Here is a 24,008-nt window from a genome sequence, read left to right as displayed (position 1 = left end):
TTCGGTCATCTCTATAACTTCAGACTTTCAGGTGTAGTTGTGTGTGTATGTGTCTCATATCTGACTCACGGTCCTGGTGCTCGGCCATCAGGCTGGAAAGGGAACTGCTCACCACATCTGCAGCTGATGAAAAAAAATAAGGCTACATACAACGAACCCTGGCCCCGTCCAGAATCAACCCTTAGCACCTAAACCTATGGACTTGTGTAGATCTGAGAAGATTGGATAGGTATAAGAAATATGGTACAAAATCTTCCCAACCTATCAGAGAGCAAGGTAAAGCTACTACTACACTGATCTAAAATATAAATAGTTACATATAATTACAGTTCATATAAGGAAATCAGTCAATTTAAATAAATAAATGATGGCCTAATCTAAGGATTTGGCATGACTGGGAATACAGATATGCATCTGTGGTCACAGATACCTGAACAAAAAAGGTAGGGGCATGGATCAGAAAACCAGTCAGTATCTGGTGTGACCAACATTTGCCTAATGCAGTGCGACACATCTCCTTCACATAGAGTTGATCAGGCTGAAATGTTGATCAAGCTGAAATGATCCAGAGCATCCCAAACATGCTCAAAGGGTAACATGTCTGGTGAGTATGCAGGCCGTGGAAGAACTGGGACATTTTCAGCTTCCAGGAATTGTGTACAGATTCTTGCGAAATTGGCCATTGAAGGTGATCATTTGTCCACTGAAGTCAGTTACGATGCCAAACTGCAGTCAGGTCAAGACCCTGGTGAGGACGGCAAGAATGCAGATGGGCTTCCCTGAGATGGTTTCTGACAGTGTGTGCAGAAATTCTTCAGTTTTGCAAACCCACAAGTTCATCAGCTGTCCGGGTGGCTGGTCTCAGACGACCCTGCAGGTGAAGAAGCCGGATGTGGAGGTCCTAGGCTGGCGTGGTTACACGTGGTCTGCGGTTGTGAGGCCGGTTTGATGTACTGAAAAATTCTCTAAAACGACAGAGACACAACTTATGGTAGAGAAATGAACACTACATTCTCTGGCAACAGCTCTGATGGACATTCCTGCAGTCAGCATGCCAATTGCACTCTCCCTCAAAACTTGAGGCGTTTGGCATTGTGTTGTATGACAAAACTGCACATTTTAGAGTGGCCTTTTATTGTATCCAGCACAAGGTGCACCTGTGTAATTACCATGCTGTTTAATCAGCTTTTTGATATTCTACACATGTCAGGTGGATGGATTATCTTGGCAAAGGAGAAATGCTCATTAACAGGGATGTAAACAAATTTGTGCCCACAATTTGAGAGAAATAAGCTTTTTGTGTATATGGAACATTTCTGGGATCTTTTATTTCAGCTCATGAAACATTGGACCATTGTTCATTATATATTGCTTACACTGATCTGATCTGCCAGTGCCTTAAGTGCCTAGGGAGTAAGGGTTGTCTCTGGATGGTTCCACACCAAGTCATACCCCTCCGCCCTGCCACCTAATCACCTGACCATCACTTACAGGTTAGGGTCATATACGCTATAACTCAGTTAACAAAATGTTCAAAATGTATTCAACTAATACATAAAGTAGGCCTATCCTAATTTAAATAAATGGCCAACGTCCAAGACACAAAGTGGAGTTGCAGTTTACCTCCATAATTAACCAGGTCAAAATGGGAGACACCAACCCTAATCTACTCCATGCAAGGATGTTGTGGATGCTCACCCTGCCCACATCTCATCTCTGCTCTTTTCCCAGTGCTATTCAAATAACAGCAATTTCCCATATCAAGTTGCAGACAGTAGAAAAAATCATATGGGATCCCCCAAAATACATACAGTATCCAGCACTTTGTATCCTGAACACTTGGTTTGTGCACAAGTGTGTGAATATTACCTACTTTTACAGTGTTCTCTTTTCATGCCAGAGTTGTTTTTCAGCCCCTTTATCATATTATATGAACTGAGTCAGCTGAATGATTCATGTGTGAATGTGTGTGTTAGAAAATCGTTTTGCAAACATATTGGATCATCTCAGATAATTGTATTACATTTGTGTAAAAGGCCAACATTGCAAGTATCAAGCCAACTCTTTGTTAAATGAACAATACACTGCTGCCATCCATTGGTGCGACGGGGGGAAAAAAACACTCAGTTGTCTAAAAATGTAGGCCCATCGTCACACATAAAAATCCAGTCTAATCGTTTGCATAATTCATTATTGTACAGTGTGTAATGATTTTTTTTTGATCAATCGTTCATTTTCAACTTTCAAGATCTCACAGATACAGTAGAAAAAAGTCACATATAATTTCAGTATTGCACTCTGGGGTGACATTATTAAACATCACCTCTGTGAAATAAAAATGAATATGTATTATACTTCGCGAAGCAGATTCATTTCATCACATTCAATGAATCATTTACTGTAATTTCAGAATTAAATATATCAGTTAATACGGCTATGCTTTCTGGAGTGCCAATTGTGATAACTGTCACATCAGTTATGAAAAGTCACAATTAAACTGAAAACAATCTGTTTTTAATCATCAAGGTGCACCAGATCAAAGTTCAGCACATTATTGACTTCAGATCACACAGCCTCTTGCGCCCCATCCATCTCTGATGCCACTCTGTTGCCACTGACTAGAACATGGCTTGCTCCACCAATCGTAGCCTTGCATTCTGGGCAGTTGCTATGCTCCATGGCCCGTCCACATTCTCCGATGGCGTAGATGTGATTGTTGGGACACTTGTACCAGTGTCCAACACTCAGGTTGATAGCTTTAACAATCATCATCCTTTCTTCATCAGTGATCCCCAGGCCAGTGCTTGGTAGCTTTTTATCCAGTTCTTTAAGTGCCTGCTTTACCAAGTCCTTGTCTTGCTGAGTGAATGGCTGCATTCTCTCCAGAACCTTCCTCATGGCTGTGACCTCAGCCTGAACGTGGACCCGACGGCCTGTTCCATTAGCCATCTTGCAGCGGGCGTTAAGCTCTGCCAAAAAGGAGAGCCTCTGTAGCTCGCTCTGTAGATCAGATGCCTGCTGCTCTGAGAACTTTTGGTGATGATCCATCAGCCACCTCAGGAACTCCGGAACCTTCTCGTCAAAGTAAAAGGTTTCTACGCTTGACATGTGCCCTCTACGAATCTTCAGCAGCTTGTTCAGTCTCTCAAGTAAGGCCATCTTGTTCTCAGTGATCCATAGTTCCTTTGCTGTGAGGTCGGAGGCTCTCAGTGTATCTCTGATCTGTATGTACTCCATAGGTAGGTACCTTAGCAAGTTCTCCTTGTCAGTCCATTGCTGCTTAAGGACCACCTTCTGTGCCTCAATATCTGACTGTGTTCCATTAATCTTCTCCTTCACTTTTTCAATTTCCACCAGACTCCGGTTGACATGAGCCCCGTACCGGAGATTCCTGCGGATGGGTGTGCGACACTTGGGGCACTCCTTCAACTTTATACCGGTAGCCTGCTGGTTCTCATCCATTCCCATGTATGTGTCCATGGACGTGGACTCAAACAAGTGTCCGCAGTCCTCTAGCTGAATGAAACAGGCCTCAACATCGTCCTCCGTACCAAAGAAGATCTCTGTTACCTCCTCGTGGTGGCAAACACGACACTTGTTGGGGCAGGGGTCTCCACACAGGCCGATGCATGGGTGCCCACAGTGCAAGGTTTTGGTACAGGGTTGGGTGCATGGTGGACGGTCACAAGGCTCATGGCAAAGCTTGCTGCAGCGCTGATGAGGGCACTTCCAGGCACAAGGCTCTATGCAGGGGGCACAGAGCTGGCCGCATGGCTTCATACAGACACTATGGATGCAGCGATTCTCACAGCGCATTTGACAGGGTGGGCATCCACGTGTACAGGGCTCCCGACATTTATGGGAGCAGACTAGGAGGCGATCACATTGGTGGAGACAGCCCATGTGGAAGCGGCCCTGGTGGCACCTCTGGCAGGAACCAGGACAGGGGTGGCCACACTTCAGCATCTGTTTGCAATGTGTCCTGCATTCTGGCTGTATGGTAGATCTCTTATAATGACAGGGATCTTCTTGCTTGTGTCCACATTTGAGCTCCAATGTGACCATCACCATGCAGGTGGTGGTGCAGGACTCCCCACACACCAAGACACATGGATGCCCACACATGAGCTTCTGCTGACAGGGCTCCTGGCACACAAACTTCTCCGGAGCCTGGTGACAGGGCACCATCTGCTTGTGCTGGCACTGTGGTACAATCTTTTCTACCCGCTTAAGGCAGTCAGTAGGGCACTCCTGGTAGCACTGACGTTGGCATCGATGCCCCAGCTCACAAAGGACCTTCTGGCACTTCTTGTTGCATGTGTACTTTTTGTGCTCTTGGTCGTACGGGTGGCAGGCACTGGAGCACACGTGACCACAGTTCAAGCGGAACTCGCAGGGCAGGTTGCAGCCTCCCTCGGGAGCTTGTTTGAAGTCGTCTCCGCAGGACACTTTAATGTGTCGCTCAGGGTGGTTCTGGCAGCACAAAGTCATTGCAGGGCCCACTTGGTCTTTCTCTCGCAGAGTGTGCAGGATGTTGCTCCAAAGCTTGACCTTTCCCAACATGTCCATGTTTCCAATGCAGTAGAGGCCCTTCTTAGCCCTTGACAGGGCTACACAGACACGGTTGGGGATGTTCAAGAAACCCATCTTCCCCTGTTTGTTACTTCGAACCAGGGACAGCAGGACAATATCATTCTCCTCCCCTTGATATTTGTCAACAACATGAACTTTGACCCCATTGAACTCTTTGGCTGGCATGAGGTTGCGCAGACAGTGGAGTTGGCCTGTGTAAGTGGTGAGGATGGTGATCTGGAACGGCTGGTAGTCCTGTAACAGGAGGTAGCGACACAGCGCCACCACGAAGAGGGCCTCGTGGCGGTTCTGGTGACTTTTTCCATCCTTGATCTCCTCTTCATGATAATTATGCTCCACAAAGAACATGTTTGAGTGAAGCCCCTGCAATACAACAGGGGGTTGAATACAATGTATATTGGGCCGCAACTAACTTCTAAAGCCTACACATATGGACGGTTTATCATGCTTTATTAATGGTACATTGAATTGACCACATGGGGAAATTCATTGATAAACAGCTTCAAATGTACTCCTGCTAGGGGGGAAAATACCATGTCAAAAATCTATGTATGCATTCATTTATGTATGCATTAATTTACCTTAACATTCTCAAAGTCCATCACTGAGGGGTGGTTCTCCAGCTCAGAGTAGATGTGAGGGACCAGGAGACGGGCAATGTCTGGCCTCATACGATGCTGTGTAGGATAGACCCAGTGAGAAGATTGGTCAATGGATATGGAATGAAGTGAAGAACAAGGAATGAAGAACAAGGGTAATTGGTTTATCTGGTTTGTCCATATAAACTTCCCTTAAGATTCCCACACATACCTGATAGTTAAGTCTGACATACGGAATGTCCATCTTGATCAGCCTCTCAAACATGGACACTTCAAGACTGAAGTTCTTGGCCAGGTCAAACACTGTTGCACTGGGCCGGAGCTAGGGGGACAATGGAGGTTGCAAGCTACATAAGTACCCCTGAACCTCAAGAGAGGATGGCATGGACCACCTCATTTCAACAGTTTTAGACAATATAAACAGACAATAGAGTCGAGGAGATCACTGTTTTTAATATGCTGCTCACTACAGATGAATATTAGGCTTTCGACTAAACCTGAAACATTTGCAGAAATTTTGTTTTTAATGTGCATTGTCCTTGTCGAATAAATGTAATAAAGTAAAGAGTATGGGAAATATACACTGAGTATACCAAGCTTTAGGAACACCTTCCTATTATTGAGTTGCACCCCCCATCCCCTTTTTCCCTCAGAACAGCCTCAATTCGTCAGGGCATGGACTCTAAAAGGTTTCGAAAGCGTTCCACAAGGATGCTGGCCCATGTTGGCTCCAATGCTTCCCACAGTTGTGTCAGTTTGGCTGGATGTCCTTTGGGTGGTGGACCATTCTTGATACACACGGGAAGCTGTTGAGCATTAAAAAAACAGCAGCGTTGCAGTTCTTGACACAAACTGGTCCGCCTAGCACCTACTACTAAATGACTAAAATATATAAAAATATATATAAATATAAATATATATAAATATAAATATATAAATATAAATATATATAAATACTACCATTCCCCGTTCAAAGGCACTTAAATCTTTTGTCTTGCCCATTCACCTTCTGAATGGCACACATACACAAACCATGTCTCAATTGTCTCAAGGCTTAAAAATCCTTCTTTAACCTGTCTCCTACCCTTCATTTACACTGATTGAAGTGGATTTAACAAGTGACAATAAGGAATCATAGCTTCAACCTGGATTCACCAGGTCAGTCTATGTCATGTTTTGTATACTCAGTGTATTGGCAAATAAACTCTGAGTAAAATTTTGGTATATTTTTTATTTTTAGGGGTACGTTTTACCCCTTTTTCTCACCAATTTTGTAATATCCAATTGGTAGTTACAGTCTTGTCCCATCGCAGCAACTCCAGTACGGACTCGGGAGAGGCGAAGGTCGAGAGCCATGCGTCCTCCAAAACATGACCCCGCCTCATGGGTCTCCCACCCCTGAGTCAATACTTTGTAGAAGCACCGTTGACAGCGATTACAGCTGTGTCTTTCTGGGTAAATCTCTATGAGCTTTCCACACCTGGATAATGCAACATTTGCCCAATTATTATTCAAAAAATTCTTTAAGCTCTGTCCAATTAGTTGTTGATCATTGCTCGACGACAATAATTTTTTTTGCCATAGATTTTCAAGCAGATTTAAGTCAACTGTAATTTGGCCACTCAGGAACATTCACTGTCTTCGTGGTAAGCAACTCCAGTGTCGATTTGGCCTTGTGTTGATGGTAGTGATTGCCTATTACTGCTTATCACTTATTAACATTACTTTACTAAAATATTTCAGTTGCTTATATTTCATTTGTTTTATTTGATGACTTTATTATTTTATTCCAAGTCATCATCACATCTCTATTGAGCTGCTGCCTATGCTGTCTGACAAAATCACTATTCTGGAGTTCTTCAAAGTAAATAAGGCATACTTTTATGTACTTTCAGGTAGAGATACGCTACATCTCCAAAAGCATCTCCAAAAGGACACCCCTTCAAATTAGTGGATTCAGCTATATCATCCACACCCATTGCTGACAGGTGTATAAAATCAAGCACGCAGCCATGCAATCTCCATAGACAAACATTGACAGGAGAATGGCCTTATTGGAGACCTCAGTGACTTTCAACATGGCACAGTCATAGGATGCCACCTTTCCAACAAGTCAGTTGGTCAAATTTCTGCCCTGCTAGAGCTGCCCCGGTCAACTGTACGTGCTGTTATTGTGAAGTGTACGGGCAGGCAGGCAATACGCTTGACCTCATCTTTACTAGATGCTGTTCTTCCACTAATCTCACTGCAACTCCCCTCCAAGTCTCCGACCACTACCTTGTATCCTTTTCCCTCTCGCTCTCATCTAACACTTCCCACACTGCCCCTACTCGGATGGTATCGCGCCGTCCCAACCTTCGCTCTCTCTCCCCCGCTACTCTCTCCTCTTCCATCCTATTCATCTCTTCCCTCTGCTCAAACCTTCTCCAACCTATCTCCTGATTCTGCCTCTCAACCCTCCTCTCCTCCCTTTCTGCATCCTTTGACTCTCTATGTCCCCTATCCTCCAGGCCGGCTCGGTCCTCCCCTCCTGCTCCGTGGCTCGACGACTCACTGCGAGCTCACAGAACAGGCTCCGGGCAGCCGAGCGGAAATTGAGGAAAACTCGCCTCCCTGCGGACCTGGCATCCTTTCACTCCCTCCTCTTACATTCTCCTCTTCTGTTCTGCTGCTAAGCCACTTTCACCACTCTAAATTCCAAGCATCTCCTCTAACCTAGGAAGCTCTTTGCCACCTTCTCCTCCCTCCTGAATCCTCCTCCCCCCTCCCCCTCCTCCCTCTCTGCAGATGACTTCGTCAACCATTTTTGAAAAGAAGGTCGACGACATCCGATCCTCTTTGCTAAGTCAAACGACACCGCTGGTTCTGCTCACACTGCCCTACCTGTGCTTTGACCTCTTTCTCCCTCTCTCTCCAGATGAAATCTTGCGTCTTGTGACGGCGGCCGCGCCAACAACCTGCCCGCTTGACCCTATCCCCTCCCTCTTCTCCAGACCATTTCCGGAGACCTTCTCCCTTACCTCACCTCGCTCATCAAACTCATCCTTGCCGCTGGCTACGTCCCTTCCGTCTTCAAGAGAGCGAGAGTTGCACCCTTCTAAAAAAACCTACACTCGATCCCTCCGATGTCAACAACTACAGACCAGTATCCCTTCTTTCTTTTCTCTCCAAAACTTCTTGAACGTGCCGTCCTTGGCCAGCTCTCCTGCTATCTCTCTCAGAATGACCTTCTTGATCCAAATCAGTCAGTGTTCAAGACTAGTCATTCAACTGAGACTCGCTTCTCTGTGTCACGGAGGCGCTCCGCACTGCTAAAGCTAACTCTCTCTCCTCTGCTCTCATCCTTCTAGACCTATCGGCTGCCTTTGATACTGTGAACCATCAGATCCTCCTCTCCACCCTCTCCGAGCTGGGCATCTCCGGCGCGGCCCACGCTTGGATTGCGTCCTACCTGCAGGTCGCTCCTACCAGGTGGGCGTGGCGAGAATCTGTCTCCGCACCACGTGCTCTCACCACTGGTGTCCCCCAGGCTCTGTTCTAGGCCCTCTCCTATTCTCGCTATACACCAAGTCACTTGGCTCTGTCATATCCTCACATGGCCTCTCCTATCATTGCTATGCAGACGACACAAATTAATCTTCTCCTTTCCCCCCTCTGATAACCAGGTGGCGAATCGCATCTCTGCATGTCTGGCAGACATATCAGTGTGGATTACGATCACCACCTCAAGCTGAACCTCGGCAAGACGGAGCTGCTCTTCCTCCCGGGGAAGACTGCCCGTTCCATGATCTCGCCATCACGGTTGACAACTCCATTGTGTCCTCCTCCCAGAGCGCTAGAACCTTGGCGTGATCCTGGACAACCACCCCTGTCGTTCTCAACTCAAATCAAGGCGGTGACCCGTTCCTGTAGGTTCATGCTCTACAACATTCGCAGAGTACGACCCTGCCTCACACAGGAAGCGGCGCAGGTCTAATCCAGGCACTTGTCATCTCCCGTCTGGATTACTGCAACTCGCTGCTGGCTGGGCTCCCTGCCTGTGCCATTAAACCCCTACAAACTCATCCAGAACCCGGCAGCCCGTCTGGTGTCAACCTTCCCAAATTCTCTCACTCACCCCGCTCCTCCGCTCTCTCCATCTTCCAGTTGAAGCTCGCATCCGCTACAAGACCATGGTGCTTGCCTACGGAGCTGTAGGGGAACGGCACCTCCGTACCTTCAGGCTCTGATCAGGCCCTACACCCAAACAAGGGCACTGCGTTCATCCACCTCTGGCCTGCTCGCCTCCCTACTCTGAGGGAGTACAGTTCCCGCTCAGCCCAGTCAAAACTGTTCGCTTCTCTACCCCAATGGTGGAACAAACTCCCTCACGACGCCAGGTCAGCCGGAGTCAATCACCACCTTCCGGAGACACCTGAAACCCCACCTCTTTAAGGAATACCTAGGATAGGATAAAGTAATCCTCCTAACCCCCCCCCTCCCCCTTAAAAGAGTTAGATGCACTATTGTAAAGTGGTTGTTCCACTGGATATCATAAGGTGAATGCACCAATTTGTAAGTCGCTCTGGATAAGAGCGTCTGCTAAATGACTTAAATGTAAATGTAAATGTAAGTGGAAACGTCTAGGAGCAATAACGGCTCAGCCGAGAAATGGTAGGCCACACAAGCACATAGAACAGGACCGGGACAACATTTCGTCGGAAACTTCATAAAATTTGTTTCCATGGCCAAGCAGCCACACACAAGCCTAAAATCACCATGCGCAATGCAAAGCATCAGCTGGATTGGTGTAAAGCTCGCCGCCATTGGACTCTGGAGCAGTGGAAACGCGTTCTCTGGAATGAATCTGGCAGTCCGATGGACGAATGTGGGTTTGGCGGATGCCAGGAGAACGCTACCTGCCCGAATGCATAGTGCCAACTGTAAAGTTTGGTGGAGGAGGAATAATGGTCTGGGGCTGTTTTTCATGCTTCAGGCTAGGCCCCTTAGTTCCAGTGAAGGGAAATCTTAACGCTACAGCATACAATGATATTCTAGACAATTCTGTGCTTCCAACTTTGTGGCAACAGTTTGGGGTAGGCCCTTTCCTGTTTCAGCATGACAATGCCCCCGTGCACAAAGCGTGGTCAATACAGAAATGGCTTGTAGAGAGTGGTGTGGAAGAACTTGACTGGCCTGCACAGAGCCCTGACCTCAACCCCATCAAAAACCTTTGGGATTAATTGGAACGCCGACTGAGAGCCAGGCCTAATTGCCCAACTGCAGTGCCGACCTCACTAATGCGCTTGTGGCTGAATGGAAGCAAGTCCCCGCAGCAATGTTCCAACATCTAGTGGAAAGCCTTCCCAGAAGAATGGAGGCTGTTATACAGTAGTAGCAAAGAGGGGACCAACTCCATATTAATGTCCATGATTTTGGAATGAGATGTTCGACGAGCGGATGTCCACATACTTTTGGCCACGTAGTGTACCTCGCAAAGCAACAGCTGCTCTCTATATACCGTCTATATACCGATAAGTAGATGCACAATGAATTATGGTCACTGTAGTTCATTTCCACGTTTTATGTGAATACTATGTAGAATATTGGCCTGTTGGAAACTACAACTTCCTACTGGATCTGATTTATCTCTGTGCAACGTGCACATTGAGCTCACAGAAAAAATATTAACTAAATGGAATGAACTGATGTTGATCAATTAGTTGTTTAAAAAAAGAAAATTGTTCAGCACTACCCATCTACCAATAGGTACTTTTTCTTTACGAGGCAGTGGAATTCACTGCTCGACTGAGGGATCTTACAGATCATTGTATGTGTGGGTTACAGAGATGAGGTACTCATTCAAAAATCATGTTACACACTATGATTGCACACAGAGTCCATGCAACTTATGTGACTTGTTAAGCAAATTATTACTCCTGAACTTAGTTAGGCTTGCCATAACAAAGTGGTTGAATACGTAATTCCACTTTGACATTATGGGGTATATTGTGTAGGCCAGTGACACAAAATGTATATTTAATCAATTTTAAATCCAGGCTGTAACACAACAAAATATGGAAAAAGTCAAGGGGTGTGAATACTTACTGACAACACTGTATTCACTCAGAGCTAAAGGGAATTAAGTCAAGTTATGTAAGACCTTATAGCTGGGTGAACTCCACGCAGAGTTGGAAGTTGATTGCATTTCAATCCCAGCCAATTAAGAAATGAAAATGACCATGGACTTTCAATTTTTAAAAAAAGCCCAGTTTACATTAGGAACTTGAAAAATGTTCAAGCACGATGTCCAGTTGAATTCCTGGATTTACTGGAATAACAGTGAAATCTTTAAGAGGAAGTTGACCATGCCTGACCAATGAGTGTCCTGTACCTGTTGGTGGTCTCCAATGAGGATGAGATGCTGGCAAGCCTTGCTCAGAGTGGTGATGGTGTGGGCCTCCAGTACCTCCGCCGCCTCTTCCACGATCACCAGGCGGGGACTCACTTCCTGCAAAGCTTTGCGGCATCTAGCAGCCCCCGTAGTCGTCATGCCGATGACCTTGGCATCCTTCAGGACATATAAGTCCTCAAGGAAACGAATCTCAGCCAGACGCTCGGCTGCGTCCTGATAGTCCTGCTCCGCCTGCTGGGCTCGCATACGCAGCTCAGTCCGGTAACGCCTCACCCATAACCTGCAGACACAGAGCAGCAGTAGATTACGTCATTGAGTAGAATTTCACTGCAAGACCACTTATCGAGTCCAAATAAGTATGTCATAAGAATGATATAAAACCCATAGAACACGTGTGTTTACCAGACATCCTCATACAGCACAATCAAAATCAGAATATCTGAGATTCGTAATAATGCATTGAGCAGAGTCAATCAAACAGGCTGAAGCTGTGACTTAACATTACATTTTTGGGTTTAATCCAAGATAGCTTTTTGGCCGGCACACAACTGAGCCTTGCACTAGTCTTTTCCCCAGTTAGATCAAGCCAAGTGCACACCTGTGTGGCCATGATGACTATGCATTCACAAGCTAAGCACAGTTACATTGCCACGGTGACAGAACGTTTTATAGAGCAAAATCTTGCCTTTGAGGTGAGGGGATCAGTGCATACATTTTCTCTGTAATTAGTTGACATAATTATGCTCAATGGGAATAAACGCTCTCGCAGAATGCTGTTGCCTAGGGGATGAGGTGGAGTATTACCGGTACAGTCTCCATCTGTCTGGCAGACTGAGAGTCCACACATCCAGAATGGTGTCCTCCTCATCCTCACTCACGGCTGAGCTCCTGCCCAGCTCCCTCCTAATACGATGTTTCATCTTCCTCTTCTGTACCCGCTGCATCTGCGCACATACAGAGAGACACGCAGGCTTTTCAAATAACTTTAACAACACTTTAACTCAGCACCTGTCTTTCTACAATACTCCTAAGCTAAATACTTTAGAGCAGGAGGTTGTCATTTTAAATCAATAAGCAGCTCAGTTGGTTTATGATTCACATGATTTATGATGCAATGTCTTTTGGTTATATTGTTGGATCAAGGTTAATTATTGGTTCTCACCTCCCAGCCTTCTTCACTCTGCTCTGCCTGTATCTCAGTGTTCTCCAGGTTCATGGCCAGCATCAGTTCCGCCATATCTCTGACTGTCTCCTCCGTCTTTCTAAGATCTTCATCCCGACCATGATGCATGTTTGAGGCTTCTACAAAGCGTTCCGCCTGGATCAGGTCTGCCTCCTCCGCTATCTCGATCAGGTCGTCCTCTTCCTCTTCAGCTTCGTCCATTTCCCCATCTATTATCAAATAGAGAGGTGAAAATGGGTGAGGAGTGAGGACCAGAGTTTCTAACTTCCTAGGAGTTGTCTCAACATGAAAATGAGCACTGAACTCTTTTTTCCCCCATATAGTTTCAGTTAGGATCAAAGGGAGTTTTAAATGAAACAAAAAAGAGTTCAAAGAGACTAAATAATATCAAATAAAATCAATAAAGTTTATTGGTCGCCTACACAGTTTTGTAGATGTTATCGCAGAAGCAGCGAAATGCTTGTGTTAATAGCTACATACAATCCCACAAAGAGAAGCATTTCTCTGCACCTGTTCCGTTTATTATCTGTCTGATCATGTTGTCTTGTCCACTCTCTGTGGTACTGCAGTGGCTTCTCACCTGCATTGCAATTTTGAGGATGTGGCGTCCTCTGCTGGAAGACAGTGAAACCTAATCCCAGCCACTCCATAACAAGAGACGGCTTCTTCCCACCACAGCCCTCAAAGCCATCCAGTGCCTGAGGATTACATATGAATAGTAAGTATTGTCTCCTCTCTGGCCAATGACAGATTATCACAGTTCAACATCGTTTCATAAAGCTTTTCTGGGAATGCCAGACCTACTTTTTGAATCTCAAGCCTTGTAGAGGGAGTTGGGGTTAGCGTACTCATATTAGTTGTCCTATCCGACGATAACATCAAATAAAATTGTATTTGTCACATGCGCAGAACACAACAAGTGTAGACCTTACCGTGAAATGCTTACTTACAAGCCCTTAAACAACAATGCAGTTAAGAAAAAATAATAGTTAAGAACAAATATTTACTAAATAAGCTAAAGTAAAAGATGCAGGAGTATTACCGGTACAGTCTCCATCTGTCTGGCAGACTGAGAGTCCACACATCCAGAATGGATGCACTATTGTAAAGTGGTTGTTCCACTGGATTTCATAAGGTGAATGCACCAATTTGTAAGTCGCTCTGGATAAGAGCGTCTGCTAAATGACTTAAATGTAAATGTAAATGTAAAATGTAAAAAATAAAAGAGCAACACTAAAATAACAATAAGGAGGCTATATACAGGGGGTACCGGTACCGAGTCAATGTGGGGGTACAGGTTAGTTGAGGTAATTGAAGTAATATGTACATGTAGGTAGGGGTAAAGTGACTATGTATAGATAATAAACAGCTAGTAGCAGCAGCGTAAAAAAGGGGGGGGTCAATTCAAATAGTCCGAGTAGCCCTTTGATTAGCTGTTCAGCAGTCGTATGGCTTGGGGTTAGAAGCTGTTTAGAAGCCTTTTGGACCTAGATTTGGCACTCCGGTACTGCTTGCCGTGCAGTAGCAGAGAGAACAGTCTATGACTACGGTGGCTTGAGTCTGGCAATTTTTAGGGCCTTCCTCTGACACTGCCTGGTATAGAGGTCCTGGATAGCAGGAAGCTTGGCCCCAGTGATGTACAGGGCCGTACACACTACCCTCTGTAGCGCCTTGCGGTCAGAGGCCAAGCAGTCGTCATACCAGGCAGTGATGCAAACAGTCAGGATGCTCTTGATGGTGCAGCTGTAGAACTATTTGAGGATCTGAGGACCCAGGACAAATCTTTTCATTCTCCTCAGGGGGAATAAGCATTGTCGTGCCCTCTTCACGACTGGTGTGTTTGGACCATGATAGTTTGTTGGTGATGTGTACACGAAGGAACTTGAAGCTCTAAACCTGCTCCACTACAGCCCCGTTCGATGAGAATGGGGGAGTGCTCGGCCATCCTTTTCCTGTAGTCCACGATCATCTCCTTTGTCTTTATCACATTGAGGGAGAGGTTGTTGCCCTGGCATCACACTTCCAGATCTCTGACCTCCTCCCTATAGGCTGTCTTACTGTTGTTGGTGATCAGGCCTGCCACTGTTGTGTCGTCGGCAAACTTAATGATGGTGTTGGAGTTGTGCTTGGCCACACAGTCATGTGTGAACAGGAAGTACAGGAGGGGACTAAGCCCGTGTTGAGGATCAGCGTGGCGGATGTGTTGTTGCCTACCCTTACCACCTGAGGACGGCCCGTCAGGAAGACCAGGATCCAGTTGCAGAGGGAGGTGTTTAGTCCCAGGGTCCTTAGCTTAATGATGAGCTTTGAGGGCACTATGGTGTTGAACGCTGAGCTGTAGTCAATGAACAGCATTCTCCCTTAGGTGTTCTTTTTGTCCAGGTGAGAAAGGGCAGTGTTGAGTGCAATAGAGATTGTGTCATCTGTGGATCTGTTGGGGCGGTATGCAAATTGAAGTGGGTCTAGGGTCTCTGAGATGATGGTGTTAATGTGAGCCATAACCAGCCTTTCAAAGCACTTCATGGCTACAGACGTGAGTGCTACGGGTCAGTAGTCATTTACATGCTGACCACATTTTGCATTGCAAAATAAAAGTACACATACATGTTTTTCAATCGTTGCACCCATACTGTTCACACGCGTCTGCATAGCCAGGTGCTAAAATCGAAGTTGGTTATATTTGTGACACTTGATGCGCTGCAAGTCCCGCTTCTCCCATCTCCTCATTGGTTTTTAGGAGCATATACCCACGTGGGTGATTGAAAGATGAACTGAGGCCCACACTCCAGTCCAGTTGGTGGTAGTAATGCACCTTAACGTTGGTTGCCAACCGCCATATGAAGTCGAAAGAAGAAGCCTGAAGGAGGGATTACTAGAAACAAACTCGTTTTACCATTTTATCTGTGGATTAATTGTTGGAGTAGAGGACCTTGTGCATTTCAGGTAAAATAACAACCCAATGTTTATATCACAGGACAAATTAGCTAGCAACAGCAAGCTAGCTAGCTAAATTGCCATAAATGTTTAAGGCTTTTCGACCTGTCCCCAAATTAATATAGCTGGTTCAAAGTTCGTTCTGATATTTCAACCTGCGTGTCCTGATCGCGTCTGGTGTGGGTGGACAAAATCAACATGCGCGCGATTGCGGGTACATAGTTCTAGTAGTAGCTGTGGGGATGGAACTATTAGTTATAGTCGTAGAAGTAGTCACCAGCCTGATAGTTGTAATTATAAAGGTCGGACAGAGAGGCTATCAAAGACTCACTGGCTGTAGCGTCAGGCTATCCCAGTGTTTCTCTGAGATGAACTTTTGGAGGTACTGCTCCCTTAGGACGCCCCGAAGACTGCACTCCAGCTGCACAGACTGAGTTTGGATCTTAGTCTCTTCTGTCCGCAATGCATCATAGATCTGAGGGGAAACAATATTCTGAACATCACTATGTGATATTATTTCGCTGGTTGACTTTTCCCAAAAGATAGCCAACCTGACTGTTACATTCCTGACAAAAAATGAAAGCTGAGCTACATTCACTTCAATAGCTACATTTACAATTTACATTTAAAGACTATTTCTGAAATGTTCACATATTGGTCAGTGTAACTTTCAGGTTTCAAGTTGGGCCTCACCTCACTGTTGGCACGGCGAAGATGTTGCGGTAGGTTGCGGCGGAAGTAATGGGAGCTTTTCAGCTCCCTCAGCGTGAAACGCTTCAGGACCTCACTGTTGCTTTGCCCACCCACTCTCACAATACCGTCTGGTAAAAACTTGTGGATGCCTATGGTGCGCATTGTTTAACAAATTAAAAAGGTGGTCATACATACAACAACAAAAGTGCCCTTCAGAATTATCTTTGGTCAAACACCAAATTATGGTATGTAGCATCTGAAATTCTTCAAGAATGGCTTGAGGTGGAAAATAACTTAATTTGAGAAGCAAAAGTAGCGTGAGGTGTGTGCATTGCATCCAGAAAAAAGGAGGACTACCTTCTAGGAACTGGTCCAGAGCGTGGTTGGTGTAACAAACCACCAGCATGGGCGAGGTGAAACCTCTCCCCATCTCCTGATTGGTAAGCAGAGCCTGGGCGATCTTTAGTCCTGTGTAGGTCTTCCCTGGGATTATGAGTAAGGAAAGAAAACAAATGTCTAAAAGTGTTACACTCCTGCAGAGCTGTTGCACTAAAGACTACGTTACATGAAGCAACGTGGCACAATTTCTCAGCTTTTGGCCTGGACATTTTTATGTGTATACAGTACCAGTCAACAGTTTGGCCACACGTACTCATTCAAGGGTTTTTATTTATTTTGAATCTTTTCTACATTGTGGAATAATAACAGTGGTAAAAGACCAAGTCCATATTATGACAGAAACAGCTCAAATAAGCAAAGAGAAGCGAGAGTCCATCATTACTTTAAGACACGAAGGTCAGTCAATACGGAACATTTCAAGAACTTTGAACGTTTCCTCAAGTGCAGTCGTAAAAACCATCAAGCACTATGATGAAACTGGCTCTCATGAGGACCGCCACAGGAAAGGAAGACCCAGAGTTACCTCTGTTGCAGAGGATAAGTTCATTAGTTACCAGCCTCAGAATCTGCAGCCCAAATAAATGCTTCAGAGTTCAAATAACAGACACATCTCAACATCAACTGTTCAGAGGAGACTGCGTGAGTCAGGCATTCATGGTCGAATTGCTGCAAAGAAACCACTACTAAAGGACAACAATAAAAAGAGACTTGCTTTGGCCAAGATACATGAGCAATGGACATTAGACCGGTGGAAATCTGTGCTTTGGTCTGATGAGTCCAAATGTGAGATTTTTGGTTCCAACCGCCATGTCTTTGTACGACGCAGAGTTGGTGGATGGTTGATCTCTGCATATGTGGTTTCCACCGTGATGCATGGAGGAAAAGGCATAATGGTGTGGGGGTGCTTTGCTGGTGACACTGTGATTTATTTAGAATTCACGGCACACTTAACCAACATGGCTACCACAGCATTCTGCAGCGATACGCCATCCCATCTGGTTTGCGCTTAGTGGGACTTGTTTTTCAACGTGACAATGACCCAACACACCTCCAGGCTGTGTAAGGGCTATTTGACCAAGAAGGAGAGTGATGGAGTGCTGCATCAGATGACCTGGCCTCCACAATCACCTAACCTCAACCTAATTGAGATGGTTTGGGATGAGTTAGACCGCAGAGTGAAGGAAAAGCAGCCAATAAGTGCTCAGTATATGTGGGAACTCCTTGAAGACTGTTGGATAAGCATTCCACATGAAGCTGGTTGAGAGAATGCCAAGAGTGTGCAAAACTGTCAAGGCAAAGGGTAGTTACTTTGAAGAATCTAAAATATAAAACATATTTTGATTTAACACTTTGTTGGTTACTACATGTTTCCATATGTGTTATTTCATAGTTTTGATGTCTTCCCTATTATTCTACAATGTAGAAAATAGTTAAAAAAATAATAAATAAAAACCCTTGAATGAGTAGGTGTGTCCAAACTTTTGACCGGTACTGTACATGTACGTAAACATGATCTATTCAATATGTATGACTTATTCAAAATGTATTCCACCTGTGCCTGGGGGTCCCTGGATGATAGCCAGCTCCTTGGTGAGTGCGAGCTGAAGGGCTCTCATCTGAGACTCGTCCAATCCCAGCTGCTCCATGGGGGGCCAGGCTTCAGGATCCAGGGTGTGGAAGCTCTTGATACTGCTCTTAAACTCAGGCACTGCAATAGCAGACAGGTCATACGTATCTGCCCTGGGCAGGTAGGCAGGAGGTTTGACGTCTGAGCTGCATTCCACTATATACCTGTAATTTACATGTCGTCATAAATCACGAATGTCATTCTTCATTACAAGAATTGACATGTGGTGAACATAATTTCAGCCAAATTCATCTAGCAGCTGGTGGAAGAATTAAGTCACTCACAAACCATGTTAAGCACTTTAAGATCAGAAGCATGGAACTGTATCAATACAATCTGCAATTCTCATTGTCAGAAAAGCATGATGAAAACCCAACATTTTGTCTTAAGCTTGTCCCAAAGCTGATTAGCCGACTCTCTATGTCATAGCATCAACAACACTGGTGCATTCACAAGCTAATTGCTGAAATTAAGAACGACAGACAGACAGTTCACCGACCTCTGAAAGGGCAGATCCTCCACCTCCAGCTCCTGCAGCCCTTCGAGGACGTAGCGGTAGGCCTCAAAGTAGGCTGTGGTCTCCACCATGAGGAACGATTGGTGGGCCTCCACTCCGGCCAGGGCTCGCCTGCTCTCCCCTAAGAAACTGAGCTGGACAAAGCCCTTCTCTAGCTCCTTGGGGTCCCGGTCCGACACAGTAGCAAACAGGAAGGTGTCAAAGTTGTCACAGGACATGCAGAGCAGGGAGCCGTATATCAGCCGCTTGGAGTTTTGCCAGCGGACAAACTGTGCGGGACAGAGAAGAACATGAACATATATTTGAATACACTCTTCAGATATGGATAGACATTGTATGTATTAATGTAATTTCAAAGAGTATTGTATAATCTCACTATATTTTAAGTTATATAACTACACAATGTTGGTAAGTTATCATTTTTCTATTCAAATACTCTGAATTAAACTCACTGACCTTAAGAGGATGGGAGTCAAACTGGACCTTATAGGCCAAACCAGACGGGGTGCACAATGGAACCACCAGTCGAGTGTCAAAGTACACTCTGATGTCATCAAAGCGGCACTTTCTCAAAGGGATGTCTTTATTGCCCAGGTCCTGCTGGCTCTGAATCAGCTGCTGGATGCCCTCTCGAAGAGGCCTCACAAAGTCCTCTCGCATGAGCCGGAAGTGCGTGTCCAGGTAGAGCAGTCCGCTGGCGTAGCGTTGGGAGATGAGGTTGGGCCTGAGGTAGGATCTCTGGTCCTGGTGGAACTCTTTGGGGATGGGGTAGATTGGCAGGGTCCTGAAGTCGGCCTCCCCGGGTGGGGCATCTTCCTGGGGGGTGATGAAGGAGTAGTTGTCAGACCTCAGGGTGCCCTCCCTGGCTCTCTCCTGGAGGTGCTCGACCAGGCCCTGGATCCTATCCAGGTTCTCCTCCGTCTGCTCCAGGACGTCCACCCCCTCGCCTTGCAGGCTCTTGATGACTGGTCTGAAGAGGGCAACTATCATGGACACGCCCTTTATAGAGCTAGCTGGGAAGACGCTGAGCACCTTGGAGAGAAGGGTCATGATGTTGTCCAAGTGCCGGGGGTATTGTTCCCGGCGAGTGTGGTCAAACTCGGATCCCATTCCCATCACGTAATGGGGCAGGATGGTTCGGAAGAATCCGGAATCCTTGATTAAGCCAGTCAAGTACTGTACGGTTTGGCGGATGGTTTTGGACAAGAAGGCCTTGCATAATACTTGGCAGAGAAGCTGAACAAGGTCCTGTCGCATCTCTCTCTCGTCGAGGAGAGCTTGCAGTTCATGGTTCATAGAGGCCAGAGCGATGGCTACATCTGAAGGGTCTTTCCCTGACAGCTCCTCCAAGGTTGGGTAATCCATTGGATGAACCTGAGGGGTGCCACCGTCTATAGATATTCCTCTCCCTCCCCCTCTTCCTCTACCACCCCTTCCTCTACCTCGCCCCCTCACTCCTCCTCTGCCTCTCCCTCCCCCTCTATTTTCTCTGCCTCCCACTATCTCCCTTCCTCCTCCTCCTCCCGCTCGACCACCCCTACCCCTGGCATCCTCCCCTGCTCTTCCTCTTCCCTTCCCTGCTCTGTCATCTCGCTCTCTCCTATCCTCCCTCGGGTTCCCCCCATTAACCCCTCTCCTCTCTTCCCTGGCCCCCCTACCTCTTCCCCCTCTCCCTTGGTTGGCTATCCCTTCCTCTTCTCTCTGACCAGCCTCAGCACCTGAGGCAAACAACAGGGAAATCTATATCAATCTAAAGAAGGAAATGCCAATCATGTTTTGCTTGTCCAAAAGAAAAAAGAAATCTCCTTACCTCTTCTGTGATCGACATGGTTAGCTCCTCCTCTACCTCTCCGTTGCCCCCCTCTGTTTGGGGGATCCATTCAGGATGACTTACTATTGGTCCTCTAAGACAAGTAATGAAACCCAAAACTATTTGAATGTTTATAACAATGGAATTTACAATTTCTTCAAATGGATTCCAAAACAGAGGCAAACTTGATATTTATGCATGGTTATTTTATATTGTGGTGGATGACGTGTGCCATCTAATGGATACAACAAGAGATTACATTGAAATGGCATTGGTTTCATTTCTACAGAAATTACATCACTTGGATACATGATACAATGTAACAGTCTGTTATCAAACTAAATCTGTATACCTTCGAAACCGAAGGTGACGATTTCACCCTCAAAATGTCAGTTTTAGCATGGACTGTCTTTTTATGACAGTTATGCAATGATGCAAATTGTGAATCCTTTGCTAATTTTGAAATATTTTCTTTTTTGCCAAGTGTGTAAACCAAGTGACTGTGATATTACATACAATTTTGTGCACTGAAGAAAAATATAAACGCAACATGTAAAGTGTTGGTCCCCATGTTTCATGAGCGGAAATAAATGATGCCAGAAATGTTCCATACCTACAAAAAGCTTATTTCCCTAAAATGTTGTGCACAAATTTGTTTACATCCCTGTTAGTGAGCATTTATCCTTTGCCAAGATAATCCATCCACCTGACAGGTGTGGCATATAAATAAGCTGATTTAACAGCATGATCATTACACAGGTGCACCTTGTGGTGGACAATAAAAGGCCATTCTAAAATGTGCAGTTTTGTCACAAAACACAATGCCACAGATGTCTCGAGTTGAGGGTGCGTGCAATAGGCATGCTTGACTGCAGGAATTTCCACCGGCGCTCTCGTCAGAGAATTGAATGTTAATTTCTCTACCATTCGCCGTCTCCAACGTCGTTTTAGAGAATTTGGCAGTATGTCCAACCGGCTTCACAACCGCAGACCACGTGTAACCACTCCAGCCCAGGACCTCCACATGCGGCTTCTTCACCTGCGGGATTGTCTGAGACCAGACTACCGGACAGCTGATGAAACTGAGGAGTATTTCTGTCTGTAATAAAGTACTTTTGTGGGGAAAAACTCCTTCTGATTGGGTGGGTCTGGCTCCCATGTGGGTGGGCCTATGCCCTACCAGGCCCAACCATGGCTGCGCCCCTGCCCAGTCATGTGAAATCCATAGATTAGGGCCTCGTGCATTTATTTCAATTGACTGATTGCCTTATATGAACTGTAACTCAGTAAAACCGGACATTGTTGAATGTTGCGTTTATATTTTTATTCAATATATTTACTCGTTATTTACTAGAGCCGAAAGTGTGGTCGCCTGATACATTTTCTATTCTAGAGCGTTCGATAAAACAAAGCGATGTAAAAGGAAAAACATACCTTGTTATGAACTTGTGATTGTTTTTGTGATTCCTGTCCCAATTTTCAGACTACATCAAACGTTTTAATATGTGGATTTCAGTTGTCCTTGTCTGGTTGACAGTAATGATCAGTTTAGTCCTTCTCTGCTGGTCAGTGTTGGTGAATTCACCCATGTGAAGCTAGCCACAATAAGGATAAACCACAATAGTGGAATTTGCAGGTCGCCTTCGAAATAAAAGTCCCCCATTTGAAAGTGAATCAAATGGATACAAATAGTGGAATCATGCCATATTTGAAGTAAATAATGCTAAACAAGGTCATAATGATGTTAAATAAATCCAACAAGAGACAATATTTAGTTAATTTGACACAACAACAAAAAAAATGCAGTTGAAATCACACTGTCGATGTATTAGACTTTAGAATGGCTATGGGGCCATACTTATAAGCACTGTCTGTACAGCCTAATCTATGGATGTTGAAACCATGAAATGGGGTATCAGACTACTCAGTGACACTCACACAACACAACTGTCCTGTGCAGGACTTTGACTGTGGGAAATCACATTTCCAGTCAGTCTATTGTATGTATTGGACATTTATATTATTATTATATATATATTTTTTAACAATTTTAGGCACAATGAAACCACACATGTGGATACAGTACAATGCCATTAAAATCATCAAGGATGACACAAAAAAGTTAAGAAGTATTTCCATTATGGTCCTCATGAAAATACATGAAAATAAAACCTAAACAAGATTATAACATGAAAACAAAATACATCTCATCAATAGGGAGGAAACCGTACAAGAAATAAAATAGATTACCAAGTAACATTCATTGAAATAATTATACTTTCTTTAAGCCTACGCATTTTGCCCATAAACCATTACTTAAGGTTCACTGTATCTTCAAACTCTCTAGCGTAGGGATAGATTTTATATGGTTTGGTACACCATCCCATTCCTCTGCACCAGTGTTAAGGAAAAAGTGTTTTACTGCCATGCTCCTATAGCGCAGCGGTCTGATACTGGCAACACTAGCTCTGGTGTGATGACTATCAAATGAAATGTTATTTGTCACACGCGCCGAATACAACAGGTGTTGACCTTACAGTGAAATGCTTACAAGACATTAAACAACAATGCAGTTTTAATAAAAATAAGTGTTAAGTAAAAAATAGATGTAAAATAAAAGTATCAAACCATATACAGGGGGTACCGGTACAGAGTCAATGTGCGGGGGCACCGGTTAATCGAGGTAATTGAGGTAATATGTACATGTAGGTACAGTTAAAGTGACTATGCAGAAATAATAAACAGAGAATAGCAGCAGCCTAAAAGGAAGGGGGGGGGGGTGGCAATGCAAATAGTCTGGGTAGTCATTTGATTAGCTGCTCAGCAGTCGTATGGCTTGGGGGTAGAAGCTGTTTAGAAGCCTCTTGGACCTAGACTTGGCATGCCGCTTGCCATGCGGTAGCAGAGAGAACAGTCTATGACTAGGGTGACTGGAGTCTTTGGCAATTTTTAGGGCCTCCCTGAGGGGCCCCCGTGTTCAGGATCAGTGTGGCGGATGTGTTGTTACCTACCCTTACCACCTGGGGGCGGCCCGTCAGGAAGTCCAGGATCCAGTTGCAGAGGGAGGTGTTTAGTCCCAGGGTCCTTAGCTTAGTGATGAGCTTTGAGGGCACTATGGTGCTGAATGCTGAGCTGTAGTCAATGAACAGCATTCTCACGTAGGTGTTCCATTTGTCCAGCTGGGAAAGGGCAGTGTGGAGTTGCATCATCTGTGGATCTGTGGGGCAGTATGCAAATTGGAGTGGGTCTAGGGTTTCTG

At 45.2% G+C, this 24,008-nt stretch overlaps 1 protein-coding gene across 1 annotated transcript; it reads right to left on the bottom strand.

Moving 5' to 3' along the window:
- Window positions 1-1,304: 1,304 nt before the first annotated feature.
- LOC111961035 (NFX1-type zinc finger-containing protein 1) lies at window positions 1,305-22,354 on the bottom strand. Its single transcript, XM_023983193.3, has 15 exons — window positions 22,184-22,354; window positions 20,750-20,843; window positions 19,396-20,657; window positions 18,922-19,208; window positions 18,348-18,586; window positions 16,754-16,879; window positions 16,397-16,545; window positions 16,035-16,178; window positions 13,350-13,467; window positions 12,749-12,978; window positions 12,391-12,530; window positions 11,566-11,866; window positions 5,404-5,514; window positions 5,175-5,270; window positions 1,305-4,956 (listed from the first exon to the last, which is right to left on the bottom strand). Exons 2-15 carry the CDS (start codon window positions 20,817-20,819, stop codon window positions 2,566-2,568), a joined length of 5,664 nt encoding a protein of 1,887 aa, XP_023838961.3. The 5' UTR covers window positions 20,820-20,843; window positions 22,184-22,354; the 3' UTR covers window positions 1,305-2,565.
- Between the last annotated feature and the right edge of the window lie 1,654 nt (window positions 22,355-24,008).

Source organism: Salvelinus sp. IW2-2015, linkage group LG1 (genome assembly GCF_002910315.2).
Source record: "Salvelinus sp. IW2-2015 linkage group LG1, ASM291031v2, whole genome shotgun sequence".
NCBI lineage: Eukaryota > Metazoa > Chordata > Actinopteri > Salmoniformes > Salmonidae > Salvelinus > Salvelinus sp. IW2-2015.
This window is presented reverse-complemented; position numbering and strand designations above follow the sequence as displayed.